At 31.2% G+C, this 26,986-nt stretch overlaps 1 protein-coding gene across 2 annotated transcripts in view; it reads left to right on the forward strand.

Annotated features, from left to right (window-relative positions):
* Positions 1-3,362: 3,362 nt before the first annotated feature.
* Positions 3,363-26,986, forward strand: part of LOC114332529 (E3 ubiquitin-protein ligase Nedd-4) — a 209,835-nt gene continuing 186,211 nt past the window's right edge. For both annotated transcript variants that reach the window (XM_028282340.2, XM_028282342.2), the window contains exon 1: positions 3,363-3,715. In XM_028282340.2, the coding sequence (XP_028138141.2) occupies positions 3,551-3,715 (165 nt within the window). In that variant the 5' untranslated portion in view covers positions 3,363-3,550. The remainder of the gene's footprint in view (positions 3,716-26,986) is intronic.

Below are 26,986 nucleotides of genomic sequence, written 5' to 3' on the forward strand. Positions count from 1 at the left end.
TAAAAACAAAACGTTTTCGCTCTGTAACAAGAGCATCATCAGTGTTATAAGAACATGGTGAGCCACCCAAAAATACAAAGGTTAAAACCTTTTAAAAATAGACTAAAAGTCTTATATAATTGTAAACATAGTAAAATACAAAGGGTGGATATAATTCCTATGGATATGGCTTTAGGGCAAAGGGCAACATATGACTCCCACACGTGGTAAGTGGGATACTAGGTAATAATTAATTGGGTCATTATGTTAAAAAAGGTGACAGGCAAAAGATTATATAAGACTTTTAGTCTATTTTTAAAAGGTTTTAACCTTTGTATTTTTGGGTTGCTCACCATGTTCTTGTAACACTGATGATGATCTTGTGACAGAGCGAAAACATTTTGTTTTTATATTTGTAGCCCTTCCAGGGGCTTTTTAAAATAATATACCTTTTACCAAGACGAATTTTTCATTAAATTTACTTGTAATAATTAATGGTATACAGCCAGCTACAGGAAATTCTTTTTTGTGGATATTCTAGGTAAACTTTTTGTTCAAAATAGTAGTAATTATTGCGCAGTTTTTCTTAAGTTTAATTACTGTAATCTTATCATTTTCATCTCTGATACCTTTAATATTTGGAAAATATTCAAAAACAACACGTGTAAAATAAAGTTTAGGTACCTAAATTATAAAATCAGAAGACTAAAATTAATCATAAAATATTCCAAAATAACACCGCACGAATAAATAATGATCATACATAATTGTAGAAGTCTGAGTAGAATTGTTGAACAATTGTACTTAAGACTAAAAATAAACTGCTCGTCAAAACTTAGGGATATAGAAAATTGGTTCCATGACATCTCGTAACGCGACAGTTCGTTACCGGACAAATGGTAACGGACAATTCGTAACAGCGACAGTTCGTAACGGCAACACTTCGGTAACGGCGACAGTTCGTAACCGACAATTCGTAACGTACAAATTGAATTATTGTTTATTTTTGTTAACGTGGAAAATAACTGTTATTACAGTTATAAATGAAATTATGTTTATCAATTTAACGAATCAGTATCAGGATAAACATTTTTAAGGTATTTCATATTTCGTGTTTCAGAATATAATAAAAGTATTTAAACCAAGTATTAAAGTATTAAAATCCATCCCTCTTATCAATTATAACCGTTGATTAAATACCCCAATGCTATAACCAATCGCAAGGTTTATTAATAACAGGTAGGTACACATAGTTTCAAAAGTTATGCATCACCCCTCGTATTCACGATGTTTAGGCTTTTATAAATCAGTATCTTTATCACATATTTAATGGACCTTTTTTATAAAAAATATACCATTTTTGGTTTTTTATTTTATTTGATTACCCATTTAATTGACCTGGTTTTGCCAAGGTGTAAACATTTGAAAAATTTATTCTGGTGAAATTTTTGAAAACGTGATTAAAAATGAATCGTCCTTTAATTTTTGAGTTGGACCGTATAAGAATTATCGATTTAGTTGAAGAAGGCCATTCACAGCGGTTCGTGGTGGAAAGAGTGGGTGTTTCTCAGAGTGATGTGTCACGGATATGGAATAAGTTCCTGGAGACAAACTCGATACGGAATAGAGCTCGGTCTGGTAGACCCCGAGTTACCAATGATCGACAGAATACATATATCAGAATTTCCATCTGTCGAAATTCTTCTATGTCTGTACCAGCCCTCCAAAGAGAATTCAGGCATGCTACACGAGTCAGAGTATCGTTGTCTACAACAAGAAGAAGAATTTTAGACTCAGGTTTGAGGAGTCGTCGACCAATAAGAGTTCCTCAGCTACAACCTAGATATGTTTTGGACCGCCTCCAGTAGTGGGCTCAAGAACACATACAGCTCCCCCAACAATTTTGGAATTTTGCGCTTTTTTCAAACAAGACCAGAATCTGTTTAAATAGTGATAACCAGCGAATTCGTGTGTGGCCAGTTGTGCAGCTCTTGTTGGCTCTCGACACACACAAAATTCGCCGGTTATCACTATTTAAACAGATTCTGGTCTCGTCTGAAAAAAGCGCAAAATTCCAAAATTGTTGGGGGAGCTGTATGTGTTCTTGAGCCCACTGGAGGCGGTCCAAAACATGTCTAGGTTGTAGCTGAGGAACTCTTATTGGTCGACGACTCCTCAAAGCTGAGTCTAAAATTCTTCTTCCTATTGCAGACAACGATACTCGGACTCCTGTAGCATGCCTGAATTCTCTTTGGAGGGCTGGTACAGACATAGAAGAATTTCTACCGATGGAAATTCTGATATATGTATTCTGTCGATCATTGGTAACTCGGGGTCTACCAGACCGACTCTATTCCGTATCGAGTTTGTCTCCAGGAACCTATTCCATATCTGTGAGACATCACTCTGAGAAACACCCACTCTTTCCTCCACGAACCGCTGTGAATGGCCTTCTTCAACTAAACCGATAATTCTTATACGGTCCAACTCAGAAATTAAAGTCCGATTCATTTTTAATCGCGTTTTCAAAAATTTCACCAAAATAAATTTTTCAAATGTTTACACCTTGGCATAACCAGGTCAATTAAATGGGTATTAAAATAAAATAAAAAACCAAAAAAGGTATATTTTTTATAAAAAAGGCCCATTAAACATGTGATAAAGATACCGATTTATAAAAGCGTAAACACCGTGAATACGAGGGGTGATGCATAACTTTTGAAACTATGAATATAAAAATAGGAATGTGTACAGACGGCTGTCGGCTTAAAGATTTCACGAATTAAACTTCATTATTCCTTTGTCCAGGTATATGCAAATTTAAGGAACACTTAGAGCAAGAACAACAAATTGGTACCTCGTCCTCCCTACAGTCTGTCTCAAACTTAACATAAGAAAAACATTTCTTTTCTTCCACTCGGCATAAGTACAAAAAATAAGTTTGAGTAAACCTTTGCTCAACTGTGTAAATACTAAAGAAAAATATATAAAGTAATAAAAAAAATAGCGGAATCCGTTAATCTACGCACGAAAAAATCAGCTATGAATATGAGCATAATTGACTATATCCCTAACTTTTGACGAGCAGTTTATTTAAAATTATTCACAAATACTTCCTGCTTTTATTAAACTTTGTGTACAATAAACCAATAAATATAATAGGTATACCTGTGTAAGCCAGCCAAAAAGGAACATAAAGCGGGCGTTAAAAACAATTATCTTTTTTTGCAGTTTCTAATATTAATAATAAATAATTTATTATTGTTCTCGGACACTGCTGTTAGTACTTGGCATTCGGAAAGTTGGCAAACTTGATTGTATACATTATTAAACAAATCTTAGTGTTATCTTTTATTTACAGTTTTAATTAAAGCTAAAATTTTTAGATAACCACTCAGTTTGTGCTAGTCATAATCACATATTTTTTGTGACGTGTCGTCATCACCAGGGTCGTTGATTTTTGTCGAAGAAAACATGATTTGAAAAGTGAAAGTGATGCATAGTGAAATAGTTTCATTTTAATGTAAATTGTGGTTAATCAGTGCTACAATAGAAATATGCTTAGTCGAAAATGCCTAGTCGAAAAAATATCAACGAACAGGCCAGTTCCTCAGGCTACATTAGCAGGCAGCGCAGTAACACTTGGTCGAACAATGAAGCAAACAGCCGAGCTGCATCAACGTCGGTCCCAAGTTACGATCTAGGGGCTAGAGGCCCTAGGAGATCTTTATGGATTGTAAGTCATATTAGGTGTAGAAATCAGCAAAGGTGTAATGCGCAGTTGTCAAAGTCATGAGAACGAATTGTTTTTAAATCTAATGTTGGTTTATACTTACGGTTTTTTATATGATAAATAAAATATAAAGTGTATTGCGATACACTTTGTATGACTAATATTTCATATACAGAGTGAGTTTTATGTATGGAAACACTCAATTATCTCAAAAACGGCTTACACGATTTTTATAGATTTTGGTAGGTATGGGTTTTCTAATGCGGCCGATATTATAGTGCTAATTACATTGTTGTCATATTTTCCGTTTTTCTGGAAATCTAATGAACTTTCTTATTTTAAATGGAACACCCTGTATATTTTTTGTTTTGAAGTCCCTAAGAAATACTGATAATTTTTTATGTTACATTCCCTATACCTAAATACCATAATTTCGAAGTTATTCCTACATTTGTTTAAATCAATTTTTTAAACAAATTATAAAAATCAATTTTTTTGACCCGGATGAACACTATTTTAGGTTGTTTGGATAATGGGGAACAAAAAAGATCTTTTATAATTTTTCTCTAAAATTAATCGTTTCCGAGGTATAAACAATTTAATACTGAAAAAAATCGAATAATGACGATTTTCAAGGTTCAAGAACACAAATAAACAATTTTATTTTTGAAACTGCGAAGTAACCAAATTCAACCTCAAGCCTTATTTTATCAGATACCGATAAGTAATTTAAGATTGTTTCATTTTAAAACATTGTTATTTTAAATGTTAATGCAGCCCGATCGCCCGTCCTATCATATGCACTTCATTAAAAATTAAAAATCAATGTTTTAGAATAAAAAGAGACAAAAAATCTTATGGCAAGCTATCAGAAGAAGAGTTGGGCTTCATAATTTCAAAAATTATATTTTTTACTTGTGTTTTAGAACCTTAAAAATCGTCATTATTCGATTTTTTTCAGTTTTAAATTGTTGATTACTCGAAAACGATTAACTTTAGAGAAAAATTACAAAATACCTTTTTTGTTCCCAATGATCCAAAAAACCTAAAATAATATCCACCTGGGCCGAGAAAATTGATTTTTATAATTTGTTTAAATTTAAAAAAAATTTTTTTTTAAATAAATGTAGCAATAACTCCGAAATTATGGCATTTAGGTACAGGGAATATAACATGAAAAATAATCAGCATTTCTTAAGGACTTCAAAACGCCAAAAATATATAGGGTGTTCTATTTGAAATAAGAAAGTTCATTAGATTTGCAGAAAACAGAAGATCTGACAACAATGTAATTAGCACTATAATATCGAACGCATTAGAAAACCCCTACCTACCAAAATCTATAAAAATCGTGCAAGCCGTTTTCGAGATAATTGAGTGTTTCCATACATAAAACTCACTCTGTATAACTGTGATATACCTAACCATAAATTTATTTATACGCCAGGGAAATAAGGCAAAAATGTACCATGTTCGGGACACTTGAGCATCCAGGTTGCAAATGGGTTTTTTGGGTACTATATACCTAATATATCATAAATACAAAAATGCCCGTCACAGTTCGGACGAGAATTTTAGTTATTAACAAATAAGCCTAAAAAATGTGAGTTTTTCGTTTAAATCGCTACAGGTAAAAATAGGGTAATTAAATATGTTATTTATAGTGTCCTTCTTTTAGTAGATGAGCAAAAGTTTAAAATGGCAGTTTTTGAATTTTAGTCCGATCCTTTGTTGCTTCGGAAATTTCAAAATAAAATTTAAATTTCGAAAATAAAAAAATTGCTATAACTTTTGCGAAAATGACCTTAAGACTTTAAAATTGCATGAAAAGTCGAGTCAAACAGTCCATATAATGCACAAAAATTTTTAAGACGATTCGCCAGTTAGTTTAAATATTATTCAATTTGTTTATCCCAAAGAGCTTTTTTGCAATTTTATTGTTCAGAAAATAATAATGATATAGCAATCCTGTGGAAACTGTGTGAAAGAAGAATAGTTATATTTTCAACGAATTTAAAAAAATCACTAAAAAGTCATTTTTATCATTCAGAAAAAATTTTCTCTAAAGTAGGGTCATTTTTGGCTTATAAACAATTTGAATAAGTTTGTTAATATTGACTCTAGACTAAAACTACTTTGGGATTTGAAAAGCTGGTATTTTTACACGAATTTTCAAAAAAACTTTTTTGTTTTGGTTAATCAAGGTCAAAGTTAGCCACTTTTTTTTATTTAATTCACAGCTACTTTGTTTATAACAACTAAGCAACCTAACTAGCCCCATTTTGAAGTTCAGGGTATATAGTTTATGTGTAAAGTTTGACTAAACTTTGAACTTCAATAAAGTCGTTAATAAAGCTTTATAAATTACGTCCTAACGAAATCGATTCGTGGTCGGTGGAGGGGAATAATTATTAAAATCCGAAATCACTCAAAAAATGAAATTAATTCTTCAAACATATGCTGCAATTAATATATCCGGAGCTTGTTGATGGATTTTGATCATAATTTTTTTAATTTGTATGTACTCGCACTCTTGCAGAGTACGTTATGTACACATATCCCCACCTAACATTACAAAATGTTAGGGGGACCCCTCTTCTCACTCAGGGATAAATTACGACCAATTCTAAGACCTACCGAATATACATATTATAATTTCATAACAATCAGTCAAGCGGTCTCGGAGAAGTATGGCAACTAACAGTGTGACAGGAGAATTTTATAGATGCAAATATATAGATGGTTATAAAAAAATAGGGGTTGGTGATAGAAGTGTGAAAATTAAGGGTTGTATGTATTTTTTAATTCTACACCATAGAAAATTAAGGAAGACAATTTTGTCCAAAAAAATAAAAAAAATGTTAAGGGGGCAGCCCCTCTTATAATTTATGGGCATGAAAAATAGATTGGAACCTATTCTCAGTCCTACAGGATATACGTGTAAAATTTCATAAAAATCGGTCAAACCGTTTCGGAGGAGTATGGTAACTAACACTGTTACAGGAGAGTTTTATGTATATAGAAGTAACTGTGAATTAAATAATAAAAGTGGCTAACTTTGACCGCAATTAACCTAGGCAAAAAGTTTTTTTTGAAAATTCGTGTAAAAATACCAGCTTTTGAAATTCCAAAGTAGATTTACTCTACAGTCAATATTAACAAAGCTTTTCAAATTGTTTTTAAGCCAAAAATGACTCTACTTTAGTAAAATGTTTTCGGAATGATAAAAATGACTTTTTATAGATTTTTTTAAATGCTTGGAAAACATAAGTGTTCTTCTTTCGTGTGCTTTCCACAGATTTGCTGTATCATTATTATTTTCTGAACAATGACATTGCAAAAAAAGCTCTTTTGGATAAACAAATTGAATAAAATTTAAACTAATTGACGAATCGTCTTGAAATTTGTTGTACATGATATGTACTGGTTATCTCAACTTTTCGTGCAATATCAAAGTCTTAAGTTAATTTTCGCAAAAGTTATAGCAAATTTTTTATTTTCGAAATTTTAGTCTTATTTTGCAATTAGCGAAGCAACAAATGATCGGACCAAAATTCAAAAACTGCCATTTTGAACCTTTGCTCATCTACTAAAAGATGAATACTCTAAATAAGATATTTAATTACCCTATTTTTACCTGTAGCGATTTAAACGAAAAAACGGCCATATTTGACGCTTATTTGTTAATAACTAAAATTCTCGTCCGAACTGTGACGGGCTTTTTTGTATTTATAATGTATTAGGTATATAGTACCCAAAAAACCCATTTGCAACTGGCTGCTCAAGTGTCCCGACAAAAACCTTATTTCTCTGGACTATTAAGTATTATTATTATTACAATTATATACAGAGAGAGTCTGTAATTTGGAATAAATTCAATATCTCAAATATTGATCGTTTTTTTGAAAAATGCTCAGACCCGTCGATTAATATTTCAAATTGTCCTTTTTGACATACAATAATAATTTATACAGGGTGTCCCAATTTAGAGATATGACGTCATCGTTGATTTTCTTAAATGGCAACACTGTCATTTTGATAGCTATTTTGATAGGGTGTGTAAAGTTATACGTAACTGCAAAATATCAAATTTTTATTCTTTACCATTTACAAGATAATAAAAAATAACAAAGTTATGTCTGCAATTTGGAATAAATTTAATAATTCAAATACTAATTTTTTTTTTTGAAAAATGCTCAGAACCGTCGTTTAGTATTTCAAATTGTCATTTTTGACATATAATAATAATGTATCCAGGGTGTCCCAATTTAGATATGACGGCGTCGTTGATTTTCTTAAACGGCAACACTGTTATTTTGATAGCTATTTTGAGAGGGTGTGTAAAGTTATACATAACTGCAAAATTTCAAAGTTTTATTCGCTACAATTTACAAGATAAAAAAGTCAATCAATAAAATTAATCAAATAATAATTGAATTTAATTATTTCAATTAAGCAAATGCTCATAATGTTGCCCTTATTGTCAATAATATTGTCGATAAATGGGCAACATTATGAGCATTTGCTTAATTGAAATAATTAAATTCATTTATTATTTGATTACTTGTTTATCATATTTTTGTTATTTTTTATTATCTTATAAATGGTAGGGAATAAAAATTTGAAACTTTGCAGCTATGTATAACTTTACACACCCTATCAAAATAGCTATCAAAATGACAGTGTTGCCATTTAAGAAAATAAACCATGACGTCATACCTCTAAATTGGGACACTCTGTATACATTATTATTGTATGTCAAAAATGACAATTTGAAATACTACCTAATCGACGGGTCTGAGAATTATTCAAAAAACAATTAATATCTGAATTATTGAATTTATTACAAATTACAGACATAATTTTGATATTTTTTATTATCTTGTAAATGGTAGAGAATAAAAATTTGATATTTTGCAGTTATTTATAACTTTACACACCCTATCAAAATAGCTATCAAAATGACAGTGTTGACATTTAAGAAAATCAACGATGACGTCATATCTCTAAATTTTGACATCCTGTATACATTATTATTGTATGATAAAAAGGACAATTTGATATACTAATCGACGGGTCTGAGCAATTTTCAAAAAAACAATTAGTATTTGAGATATTGAATTTATTCCAAATTACAGACTCTCTCTGTACATTATATAATTATAAAATATACTTAATAGGTAGGTACCTATATATTACAAAATATCAAACGGGGGGTGCCTTCTTGGCCAATAATGCTCCTTGTCTGATAAATTGACTATTACTGTTACTATTCTCCTCCATTCCTCCCTGTTTGTTGCTCTTTCTTCCCAACCATCAATTCCCTCTTTTCTGAGATCTTCCTGTACGCTATCAAACCATCTTTGTCTGGGTCGTCCTTTTCTTCTTTTCCTGATTGGGCCAAGTTTTAGGATCATCTTTGGCATCCTCTTCTCTTCCTTTCCATTCTCATCACGTGCCCCATCCATCTCACACTCTGTGCCATTATGAAACGACTGAAGTTTGCATGGTTTCTTATATTGCAGTTCCTCTAGCTCCCTGTTTGTTCGTCGCACCCAACCTTCCACCGTGTTATTACCTCCATATAACTCTAAGCATTTTTCTTTCCCATCTTTCCAATTTTTTTGTATTTGCTTTTTTCTTTGTCCATACTTCGCTACCATACGTCACTGTGAGACTTATTACCCTTTTATGTATCCTTAACTTTGTTTTTCTCGATGATACATATTTGGATTTCATCAGTGTTTTTAGGCTTTCCATCTTTTTATTTCTCTTTGCCAATCTGGTATTTAGTTACCATTCTTTCTGACCACTCTCTTCTATAATAACCCCCAGACACGTTAAATTGACCGTTGTCTCGAAATTATATTCCCTTGATTCTCGTTTGATTAGATATGAGAGAAAAATGTCTCTTTTCCTTTTACTCTGTATTTCCGAGTATTATAATCAACTATTTTCAATGGGAAATAAGCCACAATTTTACCAAAAAAAAAATGATTATATTAACGTTTCGACGCCCAAGTCGGGTGTCGTTGTCAAAATACAAAATAATACTAAATTAAACAACAATGTTGTTGCTTAGTAAAAAATTCTTCTAATAATTTATTTAATCTGACTCATTTATATCGGCAATTCAGACATGTATTATACATTTTAAAGTAGAAGACTTTAAAATGATATTGCCAATATTGATGAGTTGCGTTCCTGGGACGACTTTACTAAAAGATAGTTCATTTGATTACATAGCATGTGATCTGTCTTTAAAAAGACAACCAAATGCAACGGTGGCAGTAAAATTCTCGCGCTAGAGACTCCGTAGTAAATCACGAGGGAAAACCAGGAAAACCTCGTGATACTATCCCGACATCGTAAGTATTCTAATACTCTCTCGTACTCTCAAATCTAATATCAAATTCCGACTTTAATATATACAGGGTGTTTCATTAATAATTGTCCATATAGTAACTGGAGAAACCTTAGCACAAAATACGAAGATTTAACCTAAAACACTTAAATAAATTGTGGTTCCTTACTGAGTTACAGGGTGTTTTATCTAAAAATTTAAAAATTATTTTTGCTCAGCATTTTAAAACTTTTCGACGTATCCTTTTCATACTTTGCACAAAGTGCGACTACTAGACACCCTACTAAATTACGATAAACAAATGTTTTTAGCTTCTACCAGAGGCGTACGACAGAGGATTGTGAATGGTTGACCCTTCTCAAATTCTACGCCACTGGAGGAATTACTATTTTAGTGCCATTTTTAGATTTTCCAATACTTTCTACATAAATAATGTACTCCTCTTTGGTAACGATGAAGTCATTAGTTTTCGAGATATTTGAAGTTAAATATGAAACGGCACAATTATTTTGATCAATTTATGATATGATTCATATGATTAAAATTTAAAAATTATTTGTACCCAGTACTTTAAAACTATTTGGCGTATCCTTATCATACTTGGCACAAAAGTGTAGGTACTCTACACCCTACTAAATTAAGATAAATAAACTTTTCTAGCTACTACCAGAGGCGTACGACAGGGGATAGTGGCTGGTTGACCCTTCCCAAATTCTACGCCACTGACGAAATTGCTATTTTAGTGTACATTTTTGATTTTGCAATACTTTTTGTGTAAATAATACACTTCTCATTCGTAACGATAAAATTATTAGTTTTCGAGATATTTGAAATTAAAAATGAAGCGACACAATACATTAATCAAAATAACCGTTTAGTTTAATTTTTAACTTCAAATATCTCGAAAACTAATGACTTTGTCGTTACGAATGAAGAGTATATTATTTTCATAGAAAATATTGGAGAATCCAAAAATTGAACTAAAATAGCAATTTCGCCAGTGGCGTAGAATTTGGAAAGGGTCAACCATTCACTTTCCCCCGTCGCACGCCTCTGGTAATAGCCAGATACGTTTGTTTAACATAATTTAGTAGTGTGTACAGTACCTATACTTCCTGTCAAGTATGAAAAGGATGCGTCGAATAGTTTTAAAATGCTGAGCAAAAATAGTTTTTAAATTTTTAGATAAAACACCCTGTAACTCAGTAAGGAAACACATTTTATTTAGGTGTTTTAGGTTAAATCTTCGTATTTTGTGCTAAGGTTTCTCCAGTTACTATATGGACAATTATTAATGAAACACCCTGTATACAGCGTGTCTACTTAAGTTGGAAACATATGTGAAACTTTTTTATTATTAATTTTACGAAAAAAAGTTATTCTTTATAAAAAGTTCTGCATGCCCCAAAACCTGAGATTCAATCATCCAATATCAAATTTTCTCAATATTATACGAGTTATGTCAAAAAATATGAATTTCGGTCAAGGGTAAAGTACCTTTATTTCTCTCAATATCGAAAATTCTTATGATAAAAATTTGTTTGTAATTAAAAACTAAGATCAAATATGCAATTACATGCTTCTAATTGAAAAAAGAATGTGTGTGTACTTTGTACGCACGTAAGAAGTTATACTTCTATTATATGATTATATGATTATAAACGAAATTAATATACTTTTTATTTATATTTTATTTAAATATTAAATTAATTTATACTTACTACTTCTCAAACATTTTTATTAAAACAGTGCCAAAAATTAAAATAATAAAAAAATAAAACACACACAAGTACATTAAAAATGCCACAAATGATTTCTGAACATTAATTGTCGGAAAAATTTTTAACTAAATACGTATTTTCTGAAAATAAAATTATATAATAAATATACTTACAATCATAAAATGTATAAAAAAAAAATAAAAAAATAAAAGTTTCTATTGGGATTCGAACCAACTTACCAAGCGGCTGGTATTTGCGTTGTATTTTGAGCCACCCGCATTAAAACTTCGCCACAGAGACAGCTTGTCATTATGTGCGAAGATCGTCTAACTAAACAGATTAACCTTTTGACATTTTTAACTTATGTAAATCAAATTATTTTGATTTTGAATTGAAACGATTTAGAATTGAAAAAATACAACAAAACATAGAGTAAAAAAACAATATATTAGGTGAATATTATTTAAATAAAAGTATTACATACTACTTATGTATTTTGGTAGGTTCAAGGTAGGTATCGGAGCCCGTATAACGACTAATAAATTTCGCAATCACTTGCGTAGTGCAAAGTGGCTATGTTCAAATATCATAACAAAATTTGATCAACTATTTATAAAACACTTACCAGTGAAAGATTCTTTAGCTCTGAATAAGCGAGATCTGCGGCACTCATACTAGTCACAGTTTGATGAGCTTTCACATTGGCATGCAACAATCATCTCTTCTATGTAAATAAGTCCAAAAATATAATATGAAAACTATTTAAAAAGGCAGTATAACCATTAACTAACTTTTTGTTTGTTTGTTTCTCTTCCAACAAATTTTAAAACGCAACAAGCATACATTATAACCAAACCACAGTCCCACAGCTGTTTGTCATGTCATTTGAACATCCAATCAGAACAAAGTTATAATGCGCATGCGCCCGGTCGCTAGGTTTTCCCATATAAAATTTCACCGTCATTACGCCCGTAAAGAAGTATAACTTCAAAAAAATTTCTCAAATTTATGGATACCCAACATCGTTTTTAATTATGTATTACAAATATGATAACTCGTTTATTATTCATTTTACGAAAAAAAGTTATTCGTCATAAAAAGCTTTGCATGGTCTAAAATCTAAGACACAACCATGATATATCAAGTTTTATTAATTTTATACGAGGTGTGTCAAAAAATATGAAATTCGCTCAAGATTATAGTACCTTTATATTTCACAATATTTTAATTAGAAGGATGTAATTGCATATTGAAACATATTTTTTAATTCTAAACAACTTTTTTAATAACCGATAAAGGTACTTTACTCTTGAGTGAAATTCAAATTTTTTGACATACCTCGTATAAAATTAATAAAATGTGATATCTGATGGTTGCATCTTCGGTCTTAGGACATACAGAGTTTTTTATAAAAATACCTTTTTTTCGTAAAAGTAATAATAAAAGAGTTATCGTATGTGTAATAAATAAAAACGAAGTTACTATCAATAAATTTGAGAAAAATTTGGAAAATATTTTTTTCCAATTAGAAGCATGTAATTGCATATTTGATCTTAGTTTTTATTTCTAAACAACTTTTCATAATAATAATTTTCGATATTGAGAGAAATAAAGGTACTTTACTCTTGAACGAAGTTCATATTTTTTGACATACCTGGTATAATATTGACAAAATTTGATATCTGATGATTGAATCTTGGGTTTTAGAGCATGCAGAACTTTTTATAAAGAATAACTTTTTTTCGTAAAATGAATAACAAAAAAGTTTCCCATATGTTTCCAACTTAAGTAGACACGCTGTATATATATTATTGCTATTTTAAATTTTAAATAATATTAATAATACATAGATATTATATTATACATAATACTAAAATATAAAATATGCACTAACTCGATATGTTACTGACGTGGTATTTTCTTTCTATTGACTTCCTCTTTCAGTATGGGTAACCACATCCTACTGCATTCTACCGAGGAATTTGCGACACAATTGGTTTCATTTAGCATAATTAGAGCCGCTTCTTTGATTTTTTTTTTTACCGTCTGTTTCTTTCAGGACTATACTTGAATCTCTCCACTGAACTCTATGTTCAATATCCCATGCGTGTTGACATATTTGAGATCTATCAAATTCTCTATTTTTAATATAAGACTGATGTTCACTTATTCTAATGTTTAATGGTCTTGATATTTCACCTAAATGTAATTTTTCGCATTCACAAGGTATATTATAAATATAATTCTTTGTTCTTTCTTGTTCATTGTTAGGTTTAGTTTTACATAGAATAGATCTCAACGTGTTTGTTGTTTTGAATATTGTTGAAATGTTGAATTTATTTCCTACTGTTTTAAGTTTCTCGGATAGTCCTTTTATACTTATATGGTATTGCTATTTTCCTCGTATTATTTCTTGTGGCTGTTATAGGATCCCGTTCTACGTTGTTCTGTTCTATTCGATCCAATCTTGATAATTCCTTATTTATAAACGATAAAGGATAATCAGTTTTTAATAAAACAGATGTTAACAATTGTTTTTCTTCTAACAATTAATTTTCGTTAGAACAAGTAATTTTGGCTCTATCATATAAGGATTTAATGATTCTTCTTTTAACGTTGATGTTGTGATTTGATTTGTAATTGAGATATCTGTTGGTGTGTGTTGGTTTTCTATACACTTGACTCTCATATCCAGTATCCTTCTTTGAGACTAAAACATCGAGGAAAGGCAGAGTGTTATTATATTCCTTTTCCATTGTAAATTTTATTGTCTCTTCTTGAACCTTTATATATAATATTTAGGAATGTATCCAACAATTCTGATCTATGAGGCCATATTGAAAACACATCATCTACATATCTCCACCATACTGTGGGTTTTAAATTTTGTTTAGAAATGATATTAGTTACGGAATCCTCCATAAATATATTAGCCAATAATGGAGATAAAGAAGAGCCCATTGCTAGACCACAATTTTGTTTACAGAATTCATTATTTAGTTGAAAATAGGTATTATCAGTACATAATGTCAATAACTCCATTATAGCTGATACATTTAGTCTTTTCCTAGTTGTCAATGTATTATCATTCTCTAATTTCGTTTTGATTATATGTTTAAAGTTTTATTTAATGGCACATTTGTAAATAAACTGTTTATGTCAAAACTTACTAAAATATTATTTGGATTAAATTCAATATTTTATAATTTGTTTAAAAAATGTTGTGTACTTTTTATAAATTTGCCATTATTATTTGCAAATGGTTTTATAATATTTAATAAAAATTTTGATAGTTCACTATAAGAAGAATTGATGAATTTATATATCCGAGTATTATGTACTTTGACTTTTCCTGGTTTATTTCTAGGTCAAAATAGTTTGCCTCTTTTTCTAACCTTTTTATAACATTTCCTAATTATTTTTTTGTTTTCGTTAGAATAGTAACATCATCAGCGAAGGCTGTACATTGATGTTCGTTGTTGAAGATGGCTCCGGTCATTTTAACTCGGCTATTTCTGATTATTGTTTCCAATACATACCAAATTAAAAAGCACCGTAGATAACGGATCTCCTTGTTTAAGATCTCTGTTCAGTTCACTTCAAATTTGTCCTATGAGAATCCTCTCCATACTACATGATTTCATGTGCTATTCAGAGTCATTCTTACTAGCCTAACCAGTTTTGCGGGTATGCCCAAGGAGTTCAGTGCTTCACATACTTGCCTACTTCAAATCTATAAACAACGCATGCAGCGATACCTTATGTTCATAGCAGGTAGTCTGTACCTATTTTTTTTTAGTGTAAAAATCTTATCCGTAACTGATCTATTGACCCTAAAACTTGCCTAATATTCACGTAATTTATCTTCAGCAAATATTTTGAGTCCCTCTCTTAGCTCTTGGCTAATCTTGTAACAAGTATCCAATAGAGCAACATCTCTGTAATTTCCACATGCCAAATTTCTATCCACTTTTTTGTATATGGGGCATAATATAGCTATGTACCTATTTTTTAGTGTAAAAGTCTTATCCGTAAATGATCTATTGACCCTAAAACTTGCCTGATATTCACCTAATTTATCTTCAGCAAATCTTTTGAGTCTCTCTTTTAGCTCTTGGCTAATCTTGTAACTATTATGCCCCATATACAAAAAAGAATGTGTGTGTACTTTGTACGCACGTAAGAAGTTATACTTCTATTATATGATTATATGATTATAAACGAAATTAATATACTTTTTATTTATATTTTATTTAAATATTAAATTAATTTATACTTACTACTTCTCAAACATTTTTATTAAAACAGTGCCAAAAATTAAAATAATAAAAAAATAAAACACACACAAGTACATTAAAAATGCCACAAATGATTTCTGAACATTAATTGTCGGAAAAATTTTTAACTAAATACGTATTTTCTGAAAATAAAATTATATAATAAATATACTTACAATCATAAAATGTATAAAAAAAAATAAAAAAATAAAAGTTTCTATTGGGATTCGAACCAACTTACCAAGCGGCTGGTATTTGCGTTGTATTTTGAGTCACCCGCATTAAAACTTCGCCACAGAGACAGGTTGTCATTATGTGCGAAGATCGTCTAACTAAACAGATTAATCTTTTGACATTTTTAACTTATGTAAATCAAATTATTTGGATTTTGAATTGAAATGATTTAGAATTGAAAAAATACAACAAAACATAGAGTAAGAAAACAATATATTAGGTGAATATTATTTAAATAAAAGTATTACATACTACTTATGTATTTTGGTAGGTTCAAGGTAGGTATCGGAGCCCGTATAACGACTAATAAATTTCGCAATCACTTGCGTCGTGCAAAGTGGCTATGTTCAAATATCATAACAAAATTTGATCAACTATTTATAAAACACTTACCAGTGAAAGATTCTTTAGCTCTGAATAAGCGAGATCTGCGGCACTCATACTAGTCACAGTTTGATGAGCTTTCACATTGGCATGCAACAATCATCTCTTCTATGTAAATAAGTCCAAAAATATAATACGAAAACTATTTAAAAAGGCAGTATAACCATTAACTAACTTTTTGTTTGTTTGTTTCTCTTCCAACAAATTTTAAAACGCAACAAGCATACATTATAACCAAACCACAGTCCCACAGCTGTGCCACAGCTGCCATATTGGATAATTTTTGTCATGTCATTTGAACATCCAATCAGAACAAAGTTATAATGCGCATGCGCCCGGTCGCTAGGTTTTCCCATATAAAATTTCACCGTCATTACGCCCGTAAAGAAGTATAACTTCAAAAAGTCGATAGAAATTTGGCATGTGAAAATTACAGAGATGTTGCTCTATTAGATACTTGTTCTATTATGCCCCATATACAAAAAAGTGGATAGAAATTTGGCATGTGAAAATTACAGAGATGTTGCTCTATTGGATACTTAAGCTATGTACCTAGTTTTTTAGTGTAAAAATCTTATCCGTAACTGATCTATTGACCCTAAAACTTGCCTGATATTCACCTAATTTATCTTCAGCAAATCTGTTGAGTCTCTCTCTTAGCTCTTGGCTAATCTTGTAACAAGTATCCAATAGAGCAACATCTCTGTAATTTTCACATGCCAAATTTCTATCCACTTTTTTGTATATGGGGCATAATAAAGCTATGTACTTATTTTTTTAGTGTAAAAATCTTATCCGTAACTGATCTATTGACCCTAAAACTTGCCTGATATTCACCTAATTTATCTTCAGCAAATCTTTTGAGTCTCTCTCTTAGCTCTTGGCCTTGGCTAATCTTGTAACAAGTATCCAATAGAGCAACATCTCTGTAATTTTCACATGACAAATTTCTATCCACTTTTTTGTATATGGGGCATAATAAAGCGTTGGTCCAATTTTTGGGCATATTTTCATCTTCCCAAATGGATAATATAAAATTCTTAACTGCATGTAAAAAAATGATCAATAACTATATCTTAAAACCTATAGGCCTGGATTTAGTAATAGCAAGCTGAAAATTTGTTAATAGCTTAAAGGTGTCTAGTCGGACAAACTTTCATGTACGGGAACACTGGAACAGGGGAAGTTTTAATTGTGGAACAGGTTACAGGTTTCGAACGTCAGACTACGAAAACGTCCCATGTATTTTGTCAGACAGAACTTCCAATTGATTTGTTACCCTTTCATTAAACTCTCATGCAAAAATCAGAATGTTATTTACCACCTGTCATCATTCCTGTCATTTGACATGTTCAACGTGAACTTATTAAAATGCCCAACATATTTGTCTGACAAAAATGTTTTCATATATTATAATATAAATATTTTATTTGCTATTAAATAAAAAAAATGTTGTTCTGAAGCTATTTCCTTGTGGCATTTTTATAATTAAGTATTTTCGATGGGAAATAAGCCACAATTTTACTAAAGAAATGAATTTATTAACGTTTCGACGCCCAAGTCGGGTGTCTTTGTCAAAATACAAAATACCCATGCCAACTCTAAATTGCCAGTGAACTCAAAAAAAGTAGAAGAATAAGATTGTGTAATGGTTGGCAGTTGCCCCTAAAAGCAAAACGATTGTGTCTTTGTTGTATTTGTCCCATGCCAACTTAAAATTGCCAGTAAACTAAAAAAGAAGTAGAAGAATAAGATTGTGTAGTAGTCGGCAGTTGCCCCTGAGAGAAAAAAGTTTAATGTCGTTGAAAAAAAGTTTAGTTGTTGTATTTGTCCCTTGCCAACTCAAAATTTCTACTAAATCAAAGAAGAAAAAGAAGATTGTTTATTGATAGACAGTTACCCCTAGCGTGAAATTTTTTTTTTGTCAGTTAACTTGTTTATCTTGTTTTATCAGTCAACTAAAGAAGAAGAAGAAGAAGAATCAAATTGTACAATGTACTAACTCCAAATTGTAAGTGAATAAGGGATTTTTCCCTTATTCCGCGACGATGAGCTGGCCAAATACCCAAGTAGGTGGAGGCCAATAAACTAAAGAAGAAGAACAAAATACAAAATAATACTAAATAAACAAAAATGTTGTTGCTTAGTAAAAAATTCTTCTAATAATTTATTTAATCTGACTCATTTATATCGGCAATTCAGGCATGTATTATACATTTTAAAGTAGAAGACTTTAAAATGATATTGCCAATATTTTAACTATTTAGAATGGGAAATAAGCCACAGTATTATTAAAAAATGATTTTTTATTAACGTTTCGACGCCCAAATCGGGTGCCGTTGTCAAAATACAAAATACTATTAATATAAACAAAAATGTTGTTGCTTAGTAAAAAAATTCTTCTAATAATTTATTTAATTTGACTCATTTATATCGGCAATTCAGATACATATGATACATTTTAAAGTAGAAGACTTTAAAATGATATTGCCAATATTTGGGCGTCGAAACGTTAATAAAAAATCATTTTTTAATAATACTGTGGCTTATTTCCCATTCTAAATAGTTAAAATTGTAAAAATGCCACAAGAAAATAGCTTCAGAACAACATTGCCAATATTGATGAGTTGCGTTCCTGGGACGACTTTACTAAAAGATAGTTCATTCGATTACATGAAATCAACCCCAACTAAAGAATATCCGCCACAAAAAATCATAGCATGTGATCTGTCTTTAAAAAGACAACCAAATGTAACGATGGCATTAAAATTCTCGCGCTAGAGATTCCATAGTAAATCACAAGGAAAAACCAGGAAAAAACCTCGTGATACTATCCCGACATCGTAAGTATTTGAGCTTACATTTAGTTTACTCTCAAAACTAATATCAAATTCTGACTTTAATGTATATATGCTATTTTAAATTGTAAATAATATTAATAATACATAGATATTATATAAATAATACTAAAATATAAAATATAATATTAATAATACATAGATATTATATAAATAATACTAAAATATAAAATATGTACTAACTCGGTATGTTAATGACTTACTAATCATGGTATTTTCTTTCTATTGACTTCCTCTTTTAGTATGGCTAACCATAAAAAGAAAGAAACAGATAGTAAAAAGAGAAAAATCAAAGAAGCGGCTCTAATTATGCTAAATGAAAACAATTGTGTCGCAAATTCCTCGGTAGAATGCAGTAGGATGTAGTTACCCATACTAAAAGAGGAAGTCAATAGAAAGAAAATACCACGATTAGTAAGTCATTAACATATCGAGTTAGTACATATTTTATATTTTAGTATTATTTATATAATATCTATCTATTATTAATATTACTTATAATTTAAAATAGCATATATACATTAAAGTCAGAATTTGATATTAGTTTTGAGAGTCAACTAAATGTAAGCCCAAATACTTACGATGTCGGGATAGTATCACGAGGTTTTTTCCTGGTTTTCCCTCGTGATTTACTATGGAATCTCTAGCGCGAGAATTTTACTGCCATCGTTGCATTTGGTTGTATTTTTAAAGACAGATCACATGCTATGATTTTTTGTGGCGGATATTCTTGAGTTGGGGTTGATTTCATGTAATCGAATGAACTATCTTTTAGTAAAGTCGTCCCAGGAACGCAACTCATCAATATTGGCAATATCATTTTAAAGTCTTCTACTTTAAAATGTATAATACATGCCTGAATTGCCGATGTAAATGAGTCAGATTAAATAAATTATTAGAAGAATTTTTTACTAAGCAACAACATTTTTGTTTATTTAGTATTATTTTGTATTTTGACAACGACACCCGACTTGGGCGTCGAAACGTTAATAAATTCATTTTTTTAGTAAAATTGTGGCTTATTTCCCATCGAAAACACTTAAAAATAAAAAAATATCATAAACTTGTCAGGATGACAAGTTCCATAATTAAAATCACGTTCCACAATTAAAACTTCCCCTGTTCCTGTGTTCCCACACACCAAAGTTTGTCCGACTAGACACCGTTAAGATATTGCGAAATTTTCAGCGATCTATTAATAAACTTTTTTGGTACGCGAGATCTAGGCCTGCTACCAAATTTCATTTGCATATCTCAACCGGTTTTAGAGCAATAAATAAATCATCAGTTTGTAAGAAAAAATTCATCATTATGTACCTATCTCAGAAACGAAGCATTTGCGGAGATATGATTATAAAGCAAACGGTCATTATTTTTTCATGCAGAATTACTCCTTAAAGTTTGTCGCATTGATTTAGAAATACACTGTACTGATGAAGAACATGGTTAGTCGTTAAAGTACCTAACTTTTTTATTATCGAACACAAGCGAATGAATCAAAAAACAGAATGTGAAGAAAACCTGAGGCTATAGTTGGGTTTTAATTTTAGTATTTTATAAACTTATTTAGTATTTTATATATTTAGTATATTCCACAGGGTGTTGCGAACTTTGAGAAAAAACATAGTTTGATTGGTCCACCCGGTATACAGTGAAAAATTACCTGTTTAGCAACAATATTATTACAGCGATATTGTTAAAGAATAAGGCTATAACCTATCAAAAAATCACTTAAATCGGACAACAGGTCTAGGAAATTCGATACATAAAAAGGACCAATTTTGTGGGCTGCCCGTTTTCTCTGACGCGTAGTGTATTTTTCCATCGTACATGGCATGTATTTTGTCAATTTAGTAATTCACCAAAATGTCTCTTCCATATACCCATCACTGATTCTTTTTCACTCGTCAATGTTCGATCTTCATTTTTTATGTATGAATTGCAGTTCTGATATCCTTTTCAGTTTTTTGACTTCTTGATCAAACGACAATATGTATTTCTTTTTTCTGAAATATTTCCTCTATATTTCTTGTATTATTTTTTCGCTATATTATCTTCCTGTTATATTCTCTTTTTTATTGTCCATACTTCGCTACCATACATCACTGTGGGCCTTATTCATCATTCAATCTTCGCTTGTCCACTGCTGGACATAGATCTACCTCATAATTTTCCATCTAATCTATTAATCCACAAGGAAAAAGGTTTTCCTGTAGCTGGTTGTATACGATAGATCACAAAAAACTTTTAACCAAAATCCTTTATAAAAGTTATATTTATTAAAATTCCCTAAAGGGCTACATCACAAAAGAAAAACTAGTTTTAGATCTGAGTACAGATCATCATCAGTGCTGACAAGATGCTGACATGCTAAGCCACCAAAATTGAAAATATTTGGGTAAAAACCCTTTAAACTTAAACAGTCATGGAAACATTGACTTTCATTATTATAATAAATATGGGTGTATTAAACATCACATGGTTAGGCCCGAGTACCATTTGACCCTCATTTGAGTTGAATTCGTTCTTCACATTTTGAACGGTCGTTGGCAACTAATTATAGTAACGGAAATCTTGAAAGGTGTCAAGCTGACAAGCATCTTGTCAGAACTGATGATGATATGTAATCAGATCGAAAACTAGTTCTGCTTTTGTGCTGTAGCCCTTTTTAGGGAATTTTGATGAATATACCTTTTATAAAGGATTTACTTAAAAGTTTTTTAAATCTTCCACCTAATTCGATCTTGTGCCTTTTGCATCCAATTCCTGTGGGCCTTATTACCATTTTATATATCCCTAACTTTATTTTTCTCGATACGTATTTGAATTTCATCAGTGTTCTGAGGTCTCCCATCTTTCTATTTCCCTTTGCCAATGTGGCATTAAATTACCATTTTTCCTGACCTTTCTCTTCTATAAGAGACCCGCAGATACGTTAAATGGACCACTCTCTCGAAATTATAGTCACTCGATTCATTAGATATGAAAGTAAACTTTCCCTCTTCCTTTTACTCTCTATTTCAGAGTATCATATACTTTGACCTTTCCCGGTTTATTTCTATATAGGTCAACATATTTTGCCTCCTTTTTTAACCTTTTTATAACGTCTCTTCTTCTTTTTTGTTTCCGTTAGAATAGTAAGATCATCAGCGAAGGCCAGACATTGATGTTCTTTGTTGAAGATGGTTCCGTTCATTTTAACTCGGCTATTTTAGATTATTGATTCCAATCATCATCATCATCATCATCATCAATGGTGCTACAGCCCTATGAAAGAGCCTCGACCTTCCTAAGTCTATTAGGCCAGTCAGTCCTATCCATTGCCAACCGTTGGCAGTTTGCTGCGCCTATTTTTCTCCCATCCTCATCCACACCACCCTTCCATCTGAGTTTTGGCCTACCCCTATTTCTACTTCCCACTTGTTTCCAATACCAAATTAAAAAGCACCGTGGATAACGGATCCCTTTTCTAAGACCTCTGTTCACTTTAAATTCGTCCAATGAGAATCCTCTCCATACTACATGATTTCGTGTGCTATCAGATGAGTCTCTTACTATAAACAGTTTCGCTGGTATGCCCAAGAAAGGAGTTCAGTGCTTAATATTCATATACGTATTTTATTCCTTCTAATCCTATCACATGGTTGTTTCAAATCTATAAACACAGCTTATAAAGAATTATTTTAAAATTCTAAGTAGATAGACAAATGAATGACTTTGATTATTTCATTCATATGAGATTCTGACCAATAGAAAGCTACAGAAATGCAAATTAAGGTGATAATTTTTGATAATATCCCGTCGTCAAGTATATTACGTCAGATGCCCTTCGTTGCTACGAAAAAATACATTCAGTGACATTAATGACAATTAACGTTTTAAAAGTTATAAAAGTGATGACTTTCAACCGTAAAATATTTTATATCAACTGTGTGTTTAACAGTACTAATTTGTACTTACATAAATAAATTACAATAAAATTTTGGTTCTGAACAGTTTTATTCATGAAAATAATCGCAACAAATTGCACTCGATCTCTAAAATTAATATAGAATTTTTGCCCTCGTGACACTTTGACATAATTTCACTCGCCTTCGGCTCGTGAAGTTAAAACTGTCAAAGTATCACTCGGAAAAAATTCAATAATTTTAGAGCTCTTGTGCAATTACTACTGATAATATGTGAAATAATTATTTTCTAAAAAAGCTATCCCCACGGTAACTATAAGTATGGAAATCTACTGATAATGTGTAGGTAAATCGTAATGTTGAATAGTAAGTGAAGATATAAATGAACGTTAGACAAAAGTCTGGAAACCAGCGCTGAAAACGATTAAACTACACTCCTGCTCAAAAAAATCCGGACACCTTAAAAATGTGTCATTTTTAATGTCTTGAATTACCTAAAACGTGTTGTCCGATTTAAGTGATTTTTTTAATATATTATAGCCTTGTCGCGGTTTAACCCTTCACTTTCTTGTACAAAGCTATATACTGTGGCCTTGTTCTTTAACAATATTGCTGTAATAGTATTGTTGCTAGACAGGTAAATTTTCATTGTATACCGCGTGTACGAATCAAACTGTGTTTTTTCTCAAGATTCGCATCACCCTGTGGAATATTCTAGCATTTATAACATACTGAAATTAAAACCCAAATATTATAGCCTCAGCTTTTCTTAACATTATGGTTTTCGATTCATTCGCTTATGTTGGATAGTAAAAAAGTTAGGTACTTGAACAACTAGCCATGTTTTTCATCAATACAAGGTGTTTTTAAATAAGTATGACAAACATTAAGGGGCAGTTCTGCATGAAAGAATAATGACAGTTTGCTTTATAAACGTATGTTCGCAAATGCTTCGTTTCCGAGATACGGGGTGTTGAAATTTTTTTTACAAACTGACGATTTGTGTATTGCTCTAAAACCGGTTGAGATATGCAAATGAAATTTGGTGGGTTTTAAGAGGAAATTATTGCGCATTTTTGACACACAATTACCAATTTTATATTCACCATTGGCGCGTATACGAGTAATGTGACCCGTAGGGTAATGGTCTGATTTTTTTAAAGAAAAAATTAGTACACCACTGAGATATTCAAATTGAAAATCATTTGTAAACTACTCGTTCAATTTACAACAAAAAATCTTTCCTGCCTTTTTTCATATGAGGTGCCGTTTTATGCAAAACAATAAAACATCTTAACGCTTACAAAGTATTCGAAGTAGTTTCCATATGCATATAAACTTATTTCAAATACTTAGTAAACGTTAATATACAGTGCGCTGGAATAAGTGTTACCCCCATATTAACTCATTTGTTTTTAGCACATAACCCAAACGCTTGGACAGGTCGATTTTTAAAATAATCATAGTTTATTATAGCATCAATGTTTCGAACTTTACGTGATCCCTCTTCAGGTGACAGTCATAACTGATCTTTTTGAATGGGAAAGTACATCATGTGATACCTTATTTAAAAGCTTTTGAAATACTGATTACAAAAATGTCTAATACTTGGGCAAAATTTCGGTCAAATGTTTTTTAAGCGCATTTATTTTTTTCGAATACTGAGAAAACGAATGAGTATTTTTGAAAAATTTAAACGCAGAATGAAAGATTAAGTTATTACCGAGGGCCTAAAGTTCCTTAGAATAAACAAAAAATTTCTTTTGAATGATATATTTGAAATTAAAAATCATACTAAATTTTCTCTTCGTTCTCACCCCTGTAACTTATTAAAATAAACATCATAGAAGTTTTTACGGACTTTCAGCCTTCGGTAATAATGTAATCTTTCATCCTTCGTTTAAATTTTTCTTTTTTTCAGAATTAAAAAAAATAATGCATTTAAAAAGCATTGGACCGAAATTTTGCGCAAGTATTATATATTTTTGTAATCAGTAATTCAAAAGCTTTTAATTGAGGTATCACATGATATGTACTTTCCCATTCAAAAAGATCAAAGTTATGACTGTCACCTGAAGAGGGATCGCGTAAAGTTCGAAACATTGATGCTATAATAAACTATGATTATTTTAAAAATCGACCTGTCCAAGCGTTTGGCTTATGTGGTAAAAACAATTAAGTTAATATGGGGGGGGGGGGGGAGTAACACTTATTCCAGCGCACTGTATTTAATTTTTTTGCATAAAAGGCGCCTCATATGAAAAAAGGCAAGAAAGATTTTTTGTTGTAAATTGAACGAGAAATTCAAAAATGATTTTTTATTTGAATTATCTCAGTGGCGTACTAATTGTTTCTATAAAAAATTCAGACCATTACCCGTACGGTATGCGCACATATTTCATATGCGTCATATTTCTCGTATGCGCACCAGTGGTGAAGCTAAAATTCTTAGTTGTATGCCAAAAATGCGCAGTAACTACCTCTTAAAACCCACAAAATGTGATTTGCATATCTCAACTGGTTTTAGAGCAATACATAAATCGTCAGTTTGTAAGAAAAATTTTTAAACACCCCATATCTCGGAAACGAAGCATTACGTTCATAAAGCAAACTGTCATTACTTTTACCCCTTAAAGTTTGTCATACTTATTTAAAAACACCCTGTATTGGTGAAAAACATGGCTAGTTGTTAAAGTAGCTAACTTTTTTATTATCCAACATAAGCGAATGGATAAAAAACAGAATTATAAGAAAACCTGGGACTATAGTTGGGTTTTAATTTCAGTATTTTATGAATGCTAGAACATTCCACAGGGTGTGGCGAACTTTGAGAAAAAAACACAGATTGATTGGTACACCCGGTATACAATGACAATTTACCTGCCTAGCAACAATATTATTACAGCAATATTGTTAAATAATAAAGCTATAATAATAAAAAAGATCCCCTAAATAGGACAACAGGTTTAGGAAGATCCATCCAGCAAGCTGCGGAAGAGTCTATTGGCAAAAGAAAAACAAACACCAGCGCAATAAGAAACAACAAACCATGGTTTTGTCAAGAAGATAGGTAACTCGCAGAACAAAAGAGAAAATGGTATCTGTGTTACAAAAGCACCGGAACGCAGAAACAATGTGTCATCTATATAGAAACCAGAAACAGAATAAATTCGCGAATAAAAGCAATAAAAGAGAGCATTGGATCAAGTTCACAAGTCTTGATCTTGATCACTTGGATCATTACATCTATGGCGCACAGAGGAAAGTTTGGAAAATACTAAAAACAGAAAAAACCAATAAATGAATTTTTACAGACAAAGGGGATACCGACCGAGACGTTGGAAAAATATTTCAGAGAACTCTACAAAGGTTAAGAAGCCAATGACGAACACGATTACACAACAGAAGACAGGTATATCACTAAAGAAACTGAAGTAGAAGCGAGAATGAAGATCCTAAAAAATAGACGATCACCAGGTACTGATGGAATACCGAACGAACTGCTGAAATACGGCGGTCAGAGACTCA

Source organism: Diabrotica virgifera, chromosome 2 (genome assembly GCF_917563875.1).
Source record: "Diabrotica virgifera virgifera chromosome 2, PGI_DIABVI_V3a".
Classification (NCBI taxonomy): Eukaryota; Metazoa; Arthropoda; class Insecta; order Coleoptera; family Chrysomelidae; genus Diabrotica; species Diabrotica virgifera.